At 52.8% G+C, this 19,755-nt stretch overlaps 1 protein-coding gene across 1 annotated transcript; it reads left to right on the top strand.

The window, feature by feature from the left end:
• Positions 1-5,320: 5,320 nt before the first annotated feature.
• On the top strand, positions 5,321-13,409 carry ALDH3A1 (aldehyde dehydrogenase 3 family member A1). Its single transcript, XM_026005587.2, has 11 exons — positions 5,321-5,372; positions 7,087-7,253; positions 8,744-8,975; positions 9,474-9,559; positions 9,773-9,981; positions 10,371-10,488; positions 11,155-11,296; positions 11,935-12,101; positions 12,444-12,543; positions 12,972-13,102; positions 13,203-13,409. The coding sequence occupies exons 2-11, from the start codon at positions 7,092-7,094 to the stop codon at positions 13,215-13,217; spliced, it is 1,362 nt and encodes a 453-aa protein (XP_025861372.1). The 5' UTR covers positions 5,321-5,372; positions 7,087-7,091; the 3' UTR covers positions 13,218-13,409.
• The last annotated feature ends 6,346 nt before the right edge of the window (positions 13,410-19,755 follow it).

Below are 19,755 nucleotides of genomic sequence, written 5' to 3' on the forward strand. Positions count from 1 at the left end.
TTATAACATCTTTTTTTAAAAAGATTTTTATTTATATATTAGAGATGGGGGGGGGGGTGCACAGAGACACAGGCAGAGGGAGAAGCAGGCTCTGTGCGGGGAGCCCGATGTGGGATTTGATCCTGGGTCTCCAGGATCACATCCTTTGGGAGGCGCCAAACCGCTAAGCCACCCGGGCTGCCCTAATAACATCTTTTTTTGTAGAATTATGGTTAAAGGACCATGCTTTCAGTTCATGGCATACACTAAACACACATTAAAGGGTGGCCATGACAACATGACACTGGCCATTATCTGATAGCTTCACGTTTGCCACTAAAACATTTTATTTGCCTCTTAGAACAGTTTCTTATAAGGTTTTTAGGCTGTTACCCTAGCTCCTGGCTTCTTGAAAAATATAAACTGAATTCTGTGTCATGTACCAATATGGTATCTCTTACATTCACGTGATTGCCATGAATCTTCCTGGCTTTATTTAATTATAAAATATAATTGTGTAAATACATATATGTACAAATATACGTAACATATAGCAGATGCTAAACAGTAAAACGTTTTTCTCACTGCAATTTCTTAAAGGAATAAACACACAGATCAGATGGAACTCTTGCCACTGGACTGTAATTAGTAACTGTTTAAATTAGTTCTCAAGCTTTACCTGGAGGCATCAGAGTCACCCGGATGACTTGTTACAGCACCAATTGCTGGGCCTCACCCCAGAGTTTCTGCTTGAGTAGCAAGGGGCAGGGGGCCGGGGCTTGGGAATCTGCATTTCTAACAGGTTCCCAGGTTATGCTGAGGCTTCCGGTCCCGGGGCTACAGTGGGGAGAGCCACTGACTTTAGTCTTGTACGTTTTAAGAAGGTGATGTTGAAGCCTGGGGCCATCAGATAGGTTCCTAGGAGGTGGCATTTATTTGCGTCAGCAGGATGAGAGCTGACGCCACCTTCTTGGGCAAGGTAGATGGTACCTCAGCCCAAAGAGATGACCCCAGAGCCCCCTGCATTGGGTTCACAGGTGAGACACTGTTTACCAGGTGAGTCAGCCTAACAGTGGGTTCTACCCGTGTGAACAACCTCGGGGGCCGCGGACAGATGATCAGACACGACACTGTCTGCTCCAGGGCTCTACTGTCCCAACCTGGGCAGAGAGGGCTCTCCCCACCCTGGCCTCTGAGGTGCTCAGAGCCCCTTCTGGTCATGTGGTCTTTCTCCAAACAAGCGCTTAACCACATTTCCAGTTCTCAGGATCGCCTGTCAGGCCTGCATTCACAGAGAGAGAGAGCTCTATTTGAGCTGGAGCTTGAGGTGTTCCAGAAGGTTCCCTCACAGGCTCCCAGCCTGTCCCTTCACAAGAGACACCATGCATGGGTTCATGGTACAGCTTGCAGTTTCAAGTTTCCGGAGGGGACCTCAGGATCTTGTCACAGAGTTTTCTTCAAGGTTCTCAACCCAGGTGGCTTTCCTACCTCTCTCAGAGTACACCTCCCGTACACGAGTGTGCGGCCTCAGCACAGCCAAGTGTCAGAATCCCTGGGGACACTCTGTTCTCAACCTGCCTGTGACCTCAGCCGCGTGCAAGACCTTCTTGTGGTTCCCAGGCTGCTCCAGCTCAGAAACAAAGCCAGGACTGTTTCCTCCATGGTCTGTGCACGCAGAATTCCGCAGGCCCGAGCGCCCTCGGCTCTCCTTCCTTCCCAGGAAGACATAACAGCCCCACATAGTCACTGCCTAACTATTGCCCATCTGCTCTTTTTTCTTTCTTTCTAAGATTGTATTTATTTATTCATGAGAGACACACAGAGAAGCAGAGACACAGGCAGAGGGAGAAGCAGGCTCCCTGAGAGGAGCCCAATATGGGACTCAACCGCAGGACCCCAGGATCACGACCTGAGCCGAAGGTAGACAGTCAACCACTGAGTCACCCAGTCACCCCGCCCATCTGCTCTTAAAAAGAAAGTGGTCTTTCCCTCCCAAAAGCTGTTCTAACCTATGGTGTTCCATAAAATTTAAGCAAAGTACCTCTTTTTTAAAATGCACTTCCCACTAAGCCAAGTAACTTTTTTTTAAATAAAGATTTTATTTATTTATTTGAGAGAGAGAGATAGCGAGAGAAGGCACAAACAGGTGGGGGGTGACATATGGAGAAGCAAGCTCTCCACTGAGCAGGGAGCAGATGTGGGGCTGAATCCTGGACCCCCGAATCATGACCTGAGCTGAAGGCAGATGCTAACTGACTGAGCCACCGGGCATCCCACAAAGTAACTTTAAGGCCAATTTTTTCATTCATCCAAAAATGTTTTGCTAGCTTTAGGTGAATTTGCTGAAAATCATCTTGTGAAGTGATTGACAATTTCTCTCTGTCTTAGCTTGGACCCCGTCCAGCCCCATCTGCTGATTTGGGATAGTTTGGTACATTGGCCTCTCCATTATTCTCGGAGGTCTTCTTATATGCCACACGCTAGGGATGTGGTGTTGAACAAAAGCTGAGTTCACTACTTTTATGGAAATGTGAGTCTAGGTGCAGAGCGACTGGGGGAAGGTGGATAAGGAGCAAAGAAAAATAATCCACAAATAATCACACAAACAAGTATATGATTGCAAGTTGTAGCAGGTTCCTGGGAGTAGGGAAGGTGTTATTTAGGGGTGAGGGTGGGTCAGAGAAGCTGAAATCAAAACAGGAATGAGAGTTACCCTGGTGCACAGAGGAAGAGGAAGTGTTCCAGGGAGTAAGACTTAGCATGTGCAAAGGCCCTGAGGTGGGAAATCGCCTGGTGCATTTAGGACTGCCAGTAGACTGGAATCCAGTGAAAATGTTGGAAAGTGGTACAAAATGAGGCTGACAAAGCAGCCAGGAATCAGACCATGCAGGTCTTAAAGGTACCACAGAGACGTGGCAGGGACTCGGGAGAGCAGGCAGGTGGCAGGGGATCCAGAGAGAGAATGTGACAATCTGGGCATTGGGATGGAGTAGCAGGGAAAAGATTAAAATCAAACCCATGCATCTGCAACTCTGTGATAACTCAAGCTTATGCCAGAACTGCATCTCTTTACCAACAAAACTCTAAAGATTTTTCCATCATTTAAACAAATTTCAAGGCTCCTTGCTCCGTTACCAGATGAAGGCTACTACTTCTAACAAGAGCAACAGCACCCAGCATTTGCTCCAAACTTTCTGTGTGCCGGGCACTGTTTGTCATTGTGGCCTGTGCTTGCTTTTTCCAGTTGCTTCCATGGTTCTCCTCAGGGAGGTCAACTTCATGCTAAGAGATGAGAGAGGAAATGAGACGGATGAAGGCAGCTTAGAGCCATGAAACCCGCAGAGGCATCTCACGGAAGGCAGATGGACCCAGGGGGCTCATCTCTCCATTTCTTTCCACCTCGTTTTTCAGATAGGGAAACTGAGGCCCAGAAAGACTAAATAGTTTGTCTAAGGACAGCAGCAGGCAGTGTTCAGCAGTCCGTGAACATTTTCACTGAACTCATTAAACAGTGGAGCTGACGATCAGACCTCGGCAGGTGGGTCGGGCAACTGGCTCCAGGGAGCTGCGGTCTTGATGAGCCAGCACCAGAGGCCTTGCAGCCTGCCCTTCACTCAATGTCCAGTTCCCGGGAAAGCGTGGGGGCCCACGATCCCCCTGGTTAGGCTGCAGCTGGCGATTGCACCGAGTCTATGAGCAGAGGGCAAGGGGTCATCTGCAAAGATAATTAGGTGCCAGCACCAGAGAAGCAAGGGGGAGGGTTCCAGGTCGGGCACAAGAGGCCTGGTGCTCCCACCTGGTCACTTCCCATCTCAGAGCCCCCTCCCCTCACCTTCTACCCACTACTCTGTGCAGGCACCCTGGGCACCAGATCCTGCCCATGTTCCTCCTGCTATTCTGGAAGGTCAGTCTGGCTTGGAGGTCTTGTAATTCCTGGCCTGCATTCCTGCAAGCTGCAGCTTCCAAACTGGACCTCATCAGGACTGTGCCCTATCCAGAGGCATTCTGGAAAAAAACAAGGTCTGATCTGGATGAGCTATGATAAGCTACCTCATGCCCACCCAAACCCACAGCCTGCGCAGCCCCCGGGCCTCCATGAGCCCGTGGCCCCTGGAGCCTCATCCATCCCCTCACCTCCTGCTGGCAACAGGGTACACACCATAGCTGCTGATTAACTGCCGCGGATGCATGACCTTGTTCACTGCCTTTGTGCCTTTGCTTTTGCTGTTCTAAGCCCTCCTTGCTTGGATACCCCTCACTAGGCACAGGCGCTGTCTCTCTCCCGTGTCCCCAACCCCATCTGAATCCCTGTGCCATCCTGTGCACGTTCCAGCTGCCAGTTTTCATATTGTTTTGAGATTTTCTGTTTATGCCATTATTCAGGAGATATTTATTGAGCAGCTACTGCATGCCAGACACTGTTCTAGGTGTGAGGATTACGGCAGCGAGCAAACCCAATTCTAGCTGGAGGGCAGCAGGTTGCAAACAAAATTAGGAGACAAATAGCATGTCTGGGGCAATGAGTGCTCTGGAGAAGAGCCTGCAGGTGGGGAAAAGTGGCAGCAGTAGGGTAGGAGGAGGCCAGGAGTCTGCGGCCCCAGGACAAATATGAGAAGTGACAGCAAGTGACATCTGCTGCCTTCCTCATGGGGTGGCACAGAGGAGGTGTCCAGCAAACATCTGGTAAGGAGCAGAGGAGGGGCTTCCAGATTCCTTCCTTCCCAAGCATCTCTGGCTTCCTGGGTGACCACATGAAGGAAGATTCCAGGCAGTCATCGCTGGTCCTTGGCCTGTCTCTGCCATTCAACAGGAGGGCAAAGCCACACACAGAAAGCCCCCAGCCTCTAGTTCTCCGGATTGGACATGTCCACCTCGGTGGGCCCCTGACACCTGTGCACCTGGCAGAGAGTGTGCCCGCGCCCGTCCTGCACTTTGGGGACCTGTGTGCACACTCATCATGACTCGTACCTCACCCTCTGCTGACCTTACATAACAGGGAAATTGGGAGAACAGCCTCGGGCGATTGAACTTCGGAAATCTGGAAGAGTTACACGCCAGGCTGAATCAATCAGGGCCCCCTTGCCCAGCCCAAACACAGAGGCTCCTTTTGAAGATTGGCTGGGAGCCCCACCCAAGCCTTCACAGACGCATTCTTGCATTTCAGAATAAGAAAAAAAATAAACAACCCAAGGCCTAATCCCCAAAGCTGGGGCTCAGAGGAAGTGGAGGTCCGTTAGCTAGAACCCATATTTGAACACTGTTTTGTTCTTGTTACACGAACTTCCTGGGCAGGGACTCCCAGGCCAAGTGGGCGGGAAGAACGGTCCTTAAATGTATCCCCTCTAGGCTGCTCATTCCAGAAGTTCAAGCTGCTGAGAAAGACTGTGTCAAAGGTAATCCTCTCCCCCCATCCCTCCATATACCCCCGACCCCGTTCTTTTTTTTTTTTTTCCTAGGTGGGAATATCGAGCATCTTTTGGCCTCACCTTGCTCATCTGTAAAATGGACTCCTAACAGTTCCTTCTTCGTGGGCACTGCCATGGAGTTTTTGTGAGGATCCAAGGGAATGATGGAGGGGGAGTCGTCCACGGGGACACCTGGGGGCAAAGTCGGCACAGGTGAGGCGGGTGGGATGCAGAAGCGTGGAAAGGCGGACCAGTTCCGGGAAAGGAATTTCATCGGCTCGCTCCCCTTGGGGTGCCAGGTGCAATGTTAGATGCTTTCCAGCTCCATTAATGTCTGTGATAACTGAGAGGCGATGCCATTATTAATGCCGTCCATAGAGGGGGTTCCTTCCCAGATACCACATGGTTCTGAGTGCTGGACCAGACTCTTCCACCCTGAGCCGCCCAGCCTTGGTGGCCACTGGCCAGAGGCTGCGGCCCTGGGTTAACCACCCAGACCTGGGGAGGGAAGCAGAACCTTCCAGTAAAGCTGTGTGGCTGGGGTTGTGGCCAGCTGGGGTGCCCTGGATGCCAGCAGCGTAGCGCCTCTCCTGTCTGTGCAGAAGGCCTGAGATGGGGGTCAGCACCGAGGACAGGGTAGGCAATGGAAGGTCTCAGAAACCACTTGCTGGAATTTGAAAAGGATCACACACACACACACACACACACACAGACCTATTTCCATTTTGCAAAAAAAAAATATATATATATATACACACACATCATATATACATAAATTTATGTATATATATGTATATATATAGTATATACAGTATATACAATTTTTTGCAAGGTAGAAATAGCCTTATTGTTGTTTTTTTTTTTCCTGATATTAGAAGTTCTGCAGTGTCTGAAAGTGGTAGGATATCTCTGGGAGGGACAGTAAGGAATTCCTGAAGGAAAAGGGAGAAGGGAGACTTTTCCCTGTTCCCCTTTTGTCTCTTTTACTTCTTCTATCATGAGCGTGTGTTACCTATTCAAAAAGTTACAGAACATTTTTTAAAAATGCAAGCTCTGTTGCAAAAGAAGTCAAACATCACAGAAGACGAAAGCAAAGATCACTACTAATTCCACCCCTGCCCGTTGTCACCATGTTGGGGGTTATCCTTCTGGTCTTTTCTGGCAGTGTGTAAGAGAGCACACACGCACGCACGTGCACACACCTCCAGGTGCATGCCTAGTGTTCCTGCTGTTCTGTAACCTCTTTTCTTTCTTATGTGTCATGCTTATGCCTTGTGCCCGGGACACATCTGGCACAGAAAGCAAGGGAGCTCTACCTCCCTCCTAAATCCTGCACAATCATTCACTGCATAAGTGCTATATTCTTCATTTTGATTGCTGATAGGACATTTAGGATGTTTCCAGTATTTCCGTGTTATATACAACCTCGATAAACTTTCTTAGCCACGAATGTTTAGGAGCACTGTAATTTCTGTAAGCTCCTGAAGGTTGAGTTTATCATCAGCTCAGGGGGTATTCAGAGGGTCTGAGGGTCCAGGCATCTGGGTTAGGGAACCGAGAAGGCAAAAGAATGCTATTTCCCTGTGCTCCTGGAGACATCTTCCTCTTCCTATAAAATTAACGCGGTGGAGGAGCACTGAGGGTGCTGCCCCTGCAGCGCCCAGGTCGTCCTCCCCTGCTCCAAGGTGCTGTCTCCCCCCAGGCACCATGAGCAAAATCAGCGAGGTCGTGCAGCGGGCCAGGGCCGCCTTCAACTCGGGCAAGACTCGCCCGCTGCAGTTCCGGATCCAGCAGCTGGAGGCGCTGCGGCGCATGATCAAGGAGCACGAGAAGGACCTGGCAGGCGCGCTGACCGCGGACCTGCACAAGGTGCGCCCCCCACAGTCCCCATCCCCCCGCACCCCACCCCCCCCCCCCGGAGGCGAGGGGCAACTGGAAGGGTCGCTGCTCGCCTGTGGGACATCCGCTGTGCGCCTGCGCTCTGTGCCCAGCTCTTTGCATGGAACCGCAGCTAGTCCTCGAAGCACTGTGCCAGTGGCAGGACCCTTTCTAGAGGAGGAAAAGTGGAGCTCAAGCCATCAGACGCTGCGATGCGGCGCTCAGGCCACTCCTCCCAACCCATTCCGAGCCCCACGTTCCCCCGCAGCCCAGCGCAGGGCCCAGCAGCTCCTTTCCCCCATGTGCCTGCCATGCCCTCCTGGCTTCACTTCCTTCTCCATGCAGCGGGGAGCACGAGGCCACCCTTTTTAGCCATGTGCCGCAGACCCGACACCCTGGACTTCTGATCTGCTCGTTCCCCCAGGCCTCAGCCCCATGCAGGCCACCTGATTCCCGTCCCCCCTCCTCCGGCCCCACCAGAGAACATCACAGTTTGGCATCCCAAAGGGGTCCCCGCTCTGCATGGTATCCTCCCTCCCTCCTTTACCCTGAGCAAAATCAGACCCCTCCCAATTCTCAAATCCTTCACTTTGCTGCCCTCAAATCCCCCAGCCTTGCTTCCCCTATTGGGTTTTGCCCTGGAGAAGAGCAGAGGGGCTTTGGAGCTCATCCTCCTCCTGTTTCCAAGCTAAATCCAAACAACAACTTCACAAGTTCTGTTGTGCTCTTCACAGCCAGAGTTCCTGGAAGAGTGGTATATTCCACAGCCTGCTCCTCCTTTCTCCTCACCCCTGCACAATGGCTTCCTCCCCACCCACTCTAGGAGGATCCCTTGAGCCCTCTGCCCACGCCCTTCCTCTCCAGCTGAGGTTCTCCTGGATTTTGTCTTCTCTTTGGCAGTCATTTTCCTGTACCTCCTCGAAGGGGCCTTCTTAGGGCTTCATCCTGGGTTCAAATCTTATTTTAATCTGTATGCGTTCCTGGACACACCTCTGCTCTGTTCTCCCCTTGAATGACCTACAGATCACTGCCCAGGTCTGAGGTCTCCTCAGGCAGCATGAACTTGACCTTTCCAAACCTCCCTGGTCCTCCAACACTGTCAGAGAGGGACCTTCACAGACCTACCACCCCAGCAGCAAAGCCTCAGCTCCGCCAGCACCCCCACCACGTGACTTCTCTAACTCAGGCCCCGGGGAGCCCCCATTGAACACTCTCCCATCACGCTGGCAGCTGAACATGCTGGGCTGTGGCCAACATGCCCACCGGGCAGTCCTGCAAGGTCCAGATCATGCCCCAATTATTTAGATCAGGAAGGGAAGCTGAGGTTAGGAGAGGGTAGGCAGCTCATTCAGGGTCACAAATCTAGGGAACAGTGAGCCAGGACAGCCGGCCCTGGTGACTCCCTGATCAGAGCTCCAGCTGCACGGCTGGCCCTGGATCTCCCAGCTGAGAGCTCACACAGAGCCCTGTTGCCACCACAGAATGAGTGGAACGCCTACTACGAGGAGGTGGTGTATGTCCTGGAGGAGATCGAGTACATGATCAAGAAACTCCCCGAGTGGGCTGCAGACGAGCCTGTGGAGAAGACTCCCCAGACCCAGCAGGACGAGTGTTACATCCACTCGGAGCCCCTGGGTGTGGTCCTCATCATCGGCACCTGGAACTACCCCTTCACTGTCACCATCCAGCCCATGGTGGGTGCCATTGCTGCAGGTATGTGAGCTCCGTTTCAGGAGGGAGTCACTGAGGATCAAGGTCCCAGCCCTGCTGAGTGTGGCCAGAGATGGGGGGCGGGGCAGAGCTCAGCGAAGATGGGGAGAAGATGGGGCCTGGGGTCAGATCGTGGTCTGATGGATCTTTCTTCCACCAGAGGCTGTAGGGACCAAACTATGTAGCCAGACCCCCTGGTGCCCAAGGCCCAGTTGGGCTCAGATGCCCCTGCACCCTGCGCCTCCCCACTTGCAGTGTGTGCTGGGCCGGGCTGCTCTCGGCTTAGAGACATCTGAGCTCACTGGTCTCGCCAATCCAGGGCAGAGACTTCTCGTCCCTCTTCTCCCACTTGGAGGCAGCTGCAGGGAGGTGGGGGGCAGCTCCTGCGGGCGGGTATGTGCCCTTGGCTCCTCTGTCCACTCCTCCAAGGACACAGAGAATGGATGGGGCTACGGGCTTGGTCACTGGCAGGGCAGGGCCCTGACTCTGTGCGCCCCACAGGGAACGCAGTGGTCATCAAGCCCTCGGAGCTGAGTGAGAACATGGCAAACCTGCTGGCCACCATCATCCCTCAGTACCTGGACAGGGTGAGGTGCTCTCCAAGTCTTTGGGGGGTTGAGAAATAGTGAATCTGTGCAGCAAGTGGCTAAACCTTGGGGTGGGGCGAGGGCAGCCAGCCTCTCCCATGGGGTGAATGAGTCCCGGGGTCAGGAGAAGGGGTCTCTTTGATGGTGGCTGGCTGGGCAGGGTGAGGAGGGCTTGTGGTCTTTCCTGAGCCATGGCTCCTCCTTGCACAAAAGGACCTGTACCCAGTGATCAGTGGGGGCATCCCTGAGACCACAGAGCTGCTCAAGGAGAGGTTTGACCACATCCTGTACACGGGGAACACCGCCGTGGGGAAGGTCATCATGATGGCTGCAGCCAAGCACCTGACACCCGTCACGCTGGAGCTGGGGGGAAAGAACCCCTGCTACGTGGACAAAGACTGCGATCTGGACATTGCCTGCAGGTGAGGGGCGCGGCACCTGTCTGCACCGAAGCGGCCGTCCTGGCTGCCTTCCAGCTCTGGGTCCGGGCAGGCTGGGAAGGCTCCGACAGGGGAAGATTCTTCCAGAATTCTAGTCTGGCCAGAATTCTTTCATATCCCATGTGTGCAGCCTTCCAGGCGGTGGGGACCCCAAGCAGAAATGACACCTGGCCATGCCTAGAAGCCTGTGGGATGCTTCTGCTGGTGGGAAGCTCACAGCCTTTGGCTTCTGCCACCCAAGAGCTCCCCCCAGAGCTCCCCCCCAGAGCTCAGCTCCTGGTGCCTTGATCCAGAGCTAGCAGAGTAAGATGCTTGTCTCCAGGAGCCTCCCGTGCCTTGCAGAATACAATCTAATCTGCAACTTTTCGCAGACGCATTGCCTGGGGGAAATTCATGAACAGCGGCCAGACCTGTGTGGCCCCTGACTACATCCTCTGTGACCCCTCCATCCAGAACCAAATTGTGGAGAAGCTCAAAAAGGCTCTGAAAGTGAGTGTGGGCCCCTGGAGCTGAGTGGGAGGCTGCGAGGCAGTGAGGTGGGTCTTGTCTTTAGAGAACACTGGATTTTTTTTTCCTGATCCTAAAAACAATCTATACTCTCTGTAGATAATTTGGAAAAGATTATAAAACAATAAAGCATAAAGCAAAAAAAGGGGGGGGATGCCTGAGTGGTTCAGTGGTTGAGCATCTACCTTTGGCTCAGGTCATGATCCCAGGGTCCTAGATGGAGTCCCACGTCAGGCTCCCCACAGGGAGCCTGCTTCTCCCTCTGCCTGTTCTCTGCCTCTTTCATGAATAAATAAATAAATAATCTTTAAAAAAGAAAAACAAAAGCTCCACCCAGAAACCCACCACCTCAAGACAATGACTGCTACCTTGCTGGTATGTTCCCTCCCCGTCCTCTCTGTGATGACACATATTTGATCCTATCGCGATGTCCACACAACGGTGGGTATATTCCTTTCAAATACTGCTGTCTCACAGCTCTCCATCTGCCACGAAAGTTTGGAGTGGCCCAGCACCTCGGCAGTCCCCAGTGTCGCTGTGCATCAGCTGGGTGGTGCCCCTGTGCCCCCAGGCCAAGGACACCCCTCAGCCGCTGGCCCTGATGAGGGTCTGCATCTTCACCTGAAGCCTGCCGCCTCTTCCCTACAGGAGTTCTATGGGGAGGATGCCAAGAAGTCCCGTGACTACGGAAGGATCATCAACTCCCGGCACTTCCAGAGGGTGATGGGTCTGATGGAGGGCCAGAAGGTCGCCTATGGAGGCACCGGGGACGCGGCCACCCGATACATAGGTATGTGTGCTCACCCTTGGTAAGAGCACTGCCTACCCCACCCCATCCCTGGGGGTGGCCAGGGGTCCCCGCAAACTGGCGGCAGGTGGGCACTGATCCTTGGAGAGTGGGCCTGGGGTGGGCTCTGGGGCTGCAGGCAGGCAGGGGCTGGGAGTGACTCCTGCAAAGCCCATCCCCAGCCTAGAAGCCTTCTGCCCACAAGGCCGGGGGGACAGCTTCATCTCCTCCCCATTCCTGCAGCATCAGCAAGGGGTATGAGGAGCAAGACCACAAGAACGGCAAGTGGCCGGCTGGAGGGGCCCCAGTGCCTAGGCTTGAAGGTCACCAGATGCATCCCCACCTTGCCCCCAGTTTGGCGGGGAGTGAAGAGCTCTGGCAGGGGCTCAGGTGGCAGGCAGGGCACAGTGCCTGCCCCCTCGTGATGTGGACCCTGTGTCCCCCAGCCCCATATAGGTTATACATAGTTCTCCCCACAGTCTGCCAGGATGGAGCCCGGCAGGTGGAGGGCTCATCCAAGCCCCACCTGAGCCTCCACGGCCTCACCTGTACGGGGATTGAAGGACAAAGTTAGATGCCTGCACTGACCGGGCAGGCAGGGCCCTTGACACCTGCTGACTCTGGCCTGTTTCCTGCCTCAGCCCCCACCATCCTCATAGACGTGGATACCCAGTCCCAGGTGATGCAGGAGGAGATCTTCGGGCCCGTGATGCCCATCGTGTGCGTGCGCAGCCTGGAGGAGGCCATCCAGTTCATCAACCAACGCGAGAAGCCCCTGGCTCTCTACGTGTTCTCTCTAAACGACAAGGTGGGCCCAGGATCCGCTCTCCCCAGGGTCCTGGGGTCCCTGACACAGCATTATGTGAACAGGATCCAGGGGACCATAGGCTTCAGTGCTCACTGCTGTGTGATCTTGGGCAAGTCACTTAACCTTTCTGGCCCCTTTCTCCTGAGCTCCAAAACCAGTTGTTTCCCACAAAGTACTTGACTTGTGGGGAGAATGGGAGACCCTGACTGGGGTTCAGACTGTGGTGCAGCTCTGCCTCTACCAGCTTGGCCCTTGAGGCTCTGGGATGCACCCAGACAGGGTGCGAAGGGGCCTGAGGTGTCCTGGGAAGGAGACTGAAGCAGAGGCTGGGTGCCATTGCAGATGATTAAGAAGATGATTGCAGAGACATCCAGCGGTGGGGTGACAGCCAATGATGTCATCGTCCACATTTCTGTGCACTCCCTGCCTTACGGGGGTGTGGGTGAGTCTGGGGCTGAGCTCACTGCCTGCCTGCCCTCCTAGAAATGTCCCCCCTCCCCACCCCTGCTTTGGAAGTTCAGGAGCGGCTGGAGCAACCCTGGGCCTCAGACCCCCACTAACCTCTCCTGTGTGGGCATCTGGCTACTGTCAGCATATTCAGGAGCTGTGTTTGACCTCAGGACCTCAGCGGCCATGAAAGGTCCCCTGGTGCACCAGGCCTGCTTCTCAGAGGCCCCGAGAGAGGGGACACAGGCCAGAGGTCACATGGCCATCGGGTGGCATAGCTGACACTGAACTCTCCTGAGCACTCTCTATGTCCCCAGGGTGGACTCCCTGGGGGATGCTTCAGGGACTGGCCACCCCTGGGGAGCTGAGGCAGGGGCTGGAGGGTCTCTGGGCACCCGGGGCTAAGCTGGCTCCTCCCTGCAGGCAACAGCGGCATGGGATCCTACCACGGCAAGAAAAGCTTTGAGACCTTCTCCCACCGCCGCTCCTGCCTGGTGAGGCCTCTGCTGAATGATGAGTCTCTCAAAGCCAGATACCCCCCGAGCCTGGCCAAGGTGAGAGGCGGGGTGGAGGCTGTCCGGGAGGCTAGGCTGCTGGGAGCCCCTGGGCCACGCAGGACCAGGGCCTTCCTGCCCCCTTGTGTCCTCTTCACAGATGACCCGTCACTGAGATGCACCTGGCCTCTCCGCGCTACACCCCTGCCTCTGTCCGGCCCTAGGAGGATTGTTCCTGGGCACCCCCCTTTGCTCCTCTGTGGATCAGCGCATGCCCCCACTCCCATGTGGGCCCTGGGCTTCACTTCCCCAAGTCCCCACCCCTTTGCTGGACATAGAAGAGACCAATAAAAGTTCATCAGCCGGACAGATGTGTGCGTGTGCATGCTTCCTTTGCAGAACCCCCCCATCCTCTCCAGTCCCATCCACACCCCCACCCCAGCCAGTTCTTATCCTGATTCACAGTGAAGGTCTCCCCAAAGTTCCCCATTGGCCCCTGGGGCCCCGAGGCAGGGGCACTGGTGAGCAGGAGACACTTATCTTGCATCTAGACTGTGGGAGTCAGCTCCGTTTGTGGAGTGTACCCAGGGAAGGGGTGACCATCGGGAAGCCATCTCAATAGCAAACGGCTCAGTGTGCTCCTTGCAAATTAGGTTTGACACCTAGGTCAGGGATCCCGTGGTGAGACCGTGCAGTCGTCAATGCGAACCCCCCTGGTGACTTCCGAGGGCAGCCCCTGGGCAGAAGGCCAGGAAGCCAGGTCAGCCCCCTTGGACCCACAGTGCCTGATCACTCTGGGTCAGGCGGCATCCAGGCCCAGGAGTCTGGACTTAGAGACCTGAGGCGCTAGGGCAGTGTCTGGGGAGGATGTTCTGGGGAGGTATCCCTGCTTCCAACAAAGGCCAGGCCCCCACTGGGCCCGGGACCCCTGCCTCTCTCAACCTGGCCTTCTCCTGACCTTGACTCATGTCATTACCTGCCTTCTCCTCCATCCTGAATCTATTCCTAGTCTGTAGTATCTCACATCTTATTTATGCTCCTCCCCCAAACCCTGAATACAACCCCAAATAAAAGCCCTTAAGCTGTTCCTTGTGCTTAGTTCCCTCTAGTGAGGGGAAGGGGGTGGGACCAGGTGGAGAGTGGCACAGTTTTGTATTGGCTGGGTGTTTACCCCATTTACTTATTTTGCAAATATCCAAATAATTGAGTAACAACAAAACCAAAACCCTCTCAAAGCCCACCGTCCCTAGATGAGCAAGAGACTCCTCTGGACGGTGGACTATCTGCTCTCGGACAGCACTTTGCTCCCATACACCCTGACCCTGCCAGGTGAGCCTCTATCACCTCCACTCTACAGACACTGTTCCTGCCTGGACACCGCCAAGGGGCAGGCTCCCCAGCCCATCACCCCATGAGCCTCCCCAGCCCCACTGCCTGGACACCCTTCCTCCCAACACTCCCTCACCCTCAGGGGTCCTGGGACTCCACACTTCTGTTCTTCTCCTACCCTCTTTCCAAATTAAAGTCTCTGATTCGGGCCCTGAGCTCTTGACTCATAAACCTAACTGCCTACCTGACACATGAACTTGGGGATTCCTACTAGGAATGTAGTGCCAGCACGCTCAGGACAGAGCTCTTGTTTTTCCTCTAAGCCAACAGGGCATCATCCCCCCAGAGGAGTGCTCAAGCCCAAACCTCGGAGGCATGGTTGACTCCCTGCTTTCATTTAGAACCAAGATCTCAGCATCCCCCCCCAGGGGGGGTGCCTCCAGCTGGCACCCAGAGGAGCCCAGCTCTGTATTTTCACCATCACGCCCGCAGGCTCAGAACCACAGAAAGCTTCCTGAGTGGTCTTCATTCTTCCCTGAGCACCCAGATGAGATTCCTAGAACAAAACTCAGATCAGGCCACCGGAGGAGAAAATAATTTTTAAAAGAGGCCTAATCCCCCAGCCCCCGTGAAAAATAAAAGATCAGGTTTTTCTCCCCGTAGTGGAGACTTACTTCTGAAAATTTGTCATCATATGTTCTTTCCCTGTCTCTTTGAAACCTGTGTGAATCTTTTTAAAAACTAGAATAGGCTCTAACCAGCTGAATAAGCCAGGGGCTCTTTCTCAAGGACCTGGGAAAACAGAGGACCTTTTGGAAAGAACATCCGTGGAAGGAGCGCCCCCTGTCACCTAAGGTGGGACCCACATTTTCCCAGCACTTGGCTCGGAGTTGCCACACGACTTACCTCCTGTGGCACAGATAGATGTCTGTCCCCTGGAGGAAGCCAATTAGTTAACACAGACACTGTCCCCACATGCCAGGCGAAGTTAGGATGAACTCTGTGTGACCAACGGTGCCGCCGGGTCCCATTATTGGGGACCGGTTGTGCTCCACCTGAGAATGTGTGTGTGACCGAATGATCAGCCTGGCTGGGAAAGGGGGTGGGATTCCTTCTGCCTTTGCCATCTCCCAGTGACTGCCTGGGGGTGTGCATCCCATTCCTCTTTAATGCTTCCTCGATCATAAGACTGTTTCCTTTCTCCACTACCTTTGTGGTGAGATTTCCTGGGTTGTAGGATTCGGGTTTTCATTTTATTGCTGCTATACCACCCTCTGTTTCAAGTCTTCCTGTGGCTTCCCTGCTGCACTTAGAGAAAGTCTTCAGGTCCATCAATTGCCCTGCAAGGGGCTGTATGATCTGGGCCCCGCCTTACTCTCTGACCCTCTCTGGTACCTCAAACTACCCCCATCCAGCACATACATTGCCCAGAGCTTCATAGTGGGCGCTTCTCAGCACACCTGTCTCTGCCCAAACCTCACCTTCCTCATTCTTTTTCACTCACCCTGCTTTGGGTCTCCAAAGCACATGTTGTCATCTTCCTGCCATCTTCTCACCTGAAATCACCTTACTTTAGATGACTACAGGCTCATGGGCGCCAATTGTTGGGTGAGACAGCCCCCAAGTTGAAACTGTATGAACTATAAAGGTGACATCCTTTTTAAAAATTGTTTTACTTAAATTCATGAGAGATGCAAGAGAGAGAGAGGCAGAGACACAGGCAGAGGGAGAAGCAGGCTCCCCACAGGGAGCCCAATGCTGGACTCGATCCTCAGACTCCAGGATCACAACCTGAGCCAAAAGCAGACGCTCAACAGCTGAGCCACCCAGGCATCCCTAAAGATGACATCCTGATCAAAGACTTCCTGCCCCTTGTCTTCCCGGAGCTGAGGCCTCACAGGCATCGCTCTGCTAAAGTGAGAGAGTGGAGCCCCCTACCCAGGCCAGAGGTGGGAGGAAGGAGAGAGCCTGAGCTGGTCCCCACCTCCTACCCTCCTTCACCACCACCCACCTTCACCACCACCCACCTTCACCACCACCCATTCGCAGATTAGGAAACTGAGGTTGGAGAAGTACTGTCACTTGGTCTCAGGTCACTCAATCATAGTACCATGTCCTATGGTACTATGCATAGTACCTTAGGAGCATCTGCTCTTTCTGATAGCACAGAGATGTCACCCGCAGTGATGTTTTGAGTGGCTCTTGAAACCTTTGCAACAAGGAGCTGTTGAGAGAGCTGAAGTACCCAGCTCAGAGAAGGGATGGCCCAGGGTTTTCAGAGACTTGACCTGTGTTATTCCAGAGGGAGAATATAGAGCAGACCTGATTCTCTTTGTCCTTCCTCTTCCTTTCTTTCCTGCCCTCCTTCTCCCCTTCCTCTTTACTTTTTTTTTTTTTTGTGAAGATTTTATTTATTTATTCATGAGAGACACACAGAGAGGCAGAGACACAGGCAGAGGGAGAAGCAGGCTTCCTGCGGGGAGCCCGTTTCAGGACTCGATCCCAGGGCCCCCGGATCATGACCTGAGCCGAAGGACTAGATGCTCAACCACTGAGCCACCCAGGTGCCCCCTCCTTACTATTATCAAATATACACCTTGCAATGTAACCTGTTTTAGGCCGAATGTCTCCCAACCTTACCTGTTCTGGTCTAACCCTATTTCCAAACTAGATTTGCACTCAAAAAAAAAAAAAAAAAAAAACAATTGGGGGGGCGGCAGGTAAGGAGGAAACAACTTGATCTTGTCCCAACACCGTGATTCAATCTACTGTTTTTCTTTCTACTGTTTTCCTTGGATGAAGAAATGGGCCAAAAAACAATATTTGCGCAGTTATGATTCAACCTTTCCAAACAATTGCCATTGTCCCAAACATAAACGGCCAAGAATCGTCACAACTCATGTGTTACCTGGCAAAAGCAGGTGACATTTCCCGGTTGCTCATTGCAATCCACACCACGCTGGACAGAGTGCACAGAGGACATCTGTCACCTTCCAGTTCACAACACAGTAGCCACATGAGCAAATCACCCTTCGCTTCCATCGTTTGGTGGCCTCTAGTGTTTATAGATTAGCAGATTAAACAAACAAAACAAAACACAATTTGTGGTAGTCATAGCTTCTTCCAAATTACAAACTTTTGTTGTTATAAAACAGAAGGGAAGAGACACCTGGGTGGCTCAGCGGTTGAGCATCTCCCTTTGGCTCAGGGTGTGATCCTGGAGCTTCTCCCTTTGCTTGTGTCTCTGCCTCTCTCTGTGTCTCTCATGAATAAGTAAATAAAATCTTAAAAAAAAAAAACAAACAGAAAGGAAGAGTTCATCTTCAACAAATATTTATTCTGGGTGCTGGAAGAAACGGTAAGGTCTGTGCTTTTGAGGAGCTTATGGCTGATCGGGCGCCGGTAGGGCTCTGCTCCCCCGAGGCAATCAGAGACCACTGATTGCCTCGGGGGAGCAGAGCCCCACCACTAACGGAGGCCCCATCTCCGTGCAGGGTGTGGGGTCCACCCCGAAGTCGAGGGAGATTGAGAAGATCACACCACAGATCACCACACCCCACGATCTGTGGGCCAAAGCCCCTCACATGATCCGGGTGCAAGAGCGCTGGGAAATGCGGCGCAGCCTTGTGATGTGTCCAGCAGCAAACGTGTCTGCCACGTGCATGGGGACAGGCAATAAACGCATGAATCCACAGACAAGGAAAACACCTGAGAAAGAGCAGTGCTGTGCAGATAAAGGAAGAACCTGCTGGCACATAGCGTGAGCATGCGAGGGGTTGACAGAGGAAAGGCACATCGTGCACCCCTCCTCATAGATCCCTGACCCTGACCTGTGGGGGCTCTTGAGGTCCTCCCTCTCTCCAGGTTGGCACTGCTGCCATCCCAGACCGTCCTCCCTCCGCCACCCTCCCTGAGACTCCACTGAGTCTCTGGCCATCTCTGAGGTCAGGCAGTGGGGACACCCACCACGCATCCCTCCCAGGGTCTGGAGGGATAGCAGGTGGCAGCTGCGGACGCCCAGCTCCAGCTCTGCTCCTGGGGTCCCCTTGGCCCTGCCTTTTCCGTGGGCCCCCATCACCCTCGGGCCAGCCCCTTCTCCATCCTGCTTCCCCAGAGTTACTCAGCAGTTTGGACCATGAGGACCTCGGTGACTGTAGCAGATGCATTGTTGCCTGTGCAAAGCCCGTCCCCTCCGTCCTTGCTAACAGAATTCCGTATCATTTAGATGCTCACTTCAGGAAAGGTCACTTTGTCCCCAGCTCAGAGACAAATATCACACAGTTTAAACCAATGGTTCCTCAACTCTGGTGGCATGTTAAATTATTTTAATAGCTTTAGGAAATTAAAAATAAAAAAAAGATTAATGCCTGGGATCCTGATCTTTAAAAAAATGCTTTTTTTAATTCTTTTTTTTTTTTTTTTTTAGAGCAGTTGGAGGTTCACAGCAAAATGGAGTGGAACGAGGTGCCTGGGTGGCTGCCTTTGGCTCAGGTCATGATCCTGGGGTCCTAGGCTCAAGTCCTGCATCGGGATCCCTGCTCAGCGAGGAGCCTACTTCTCCCTCCCCTCTGCCACTCACCCTGCTTGTGCTCTCTCTCTCAAATAAGTAATAATTCAAAAAATTGAGTGGAAGGTACAGAGAGTTCCCACATACTCACCCCCCCCCCTTCTACAGCCATCCCTGTATCAGCATGTGCCTTTGTTACAGTTGATGAACCTATGCTGACACATCATTATCGTGGATCCTGAGCTTTTGATTCATGTTCCAGGGTAGAACCTAGGCATTTATATATAATAATAGATTTATATAAATTTATATATATTATAACATATATATTTTATATCATGTAAATTGCACATATAAAATTTTTATTTTTATTTTATATATATATATATATATTTTTTTTTTATGATAGGCACACAGTGAGAGAGAGAGAGAGAGAGGCAGAGACATAGGCAGAGGGAGAAGCAGGCTCCATGCACAGGAAGCCCGACGCGGGATTCGATCCCGGGTCTCCAGGATCGCGCTCTGGGCCAAAGGCAGGCGCTAAACCGCTGTGCCACCCAGGGATCCCCATAAAATTTTAATATTAAATTATGTATATTATAATATACAATATATTTTATATTATATAAATAATATATAATATATATTATGTTATATAAAAATGTAAAATTATACATTATATATAAAAATATAGGGGATCCCTTGGTGGCGCAGCAGTTTGGCGCCTGCCTTTGGCCCAGGGCGCGATCCTGGAGACCCGGGATCAAATCCTGCGTCGGGCTCCTGGTGCATGGAGCCTGCTTCTCCCTCTGCCTGTGTCTCTGCCTCTCTCTCTCTCTCACTGTGTGCCTATCATAAATCAATAAAAATTAAAAAA

The sequence above is a fragment of the Vulpes vulpes genome, chromosome 12, assembly GCF_048418805.1.
Source record: "Vulpes vulpes isolate BD-2025 chromosome 12, VulVul3, whole genome shotgun sequence".
Classification (NCBI taxonomy): Eukaryota; Metazoa; Chordata; class Mammalia; order Carnivora; family Canidae; genus Vulpes; species Vulpes vulpes.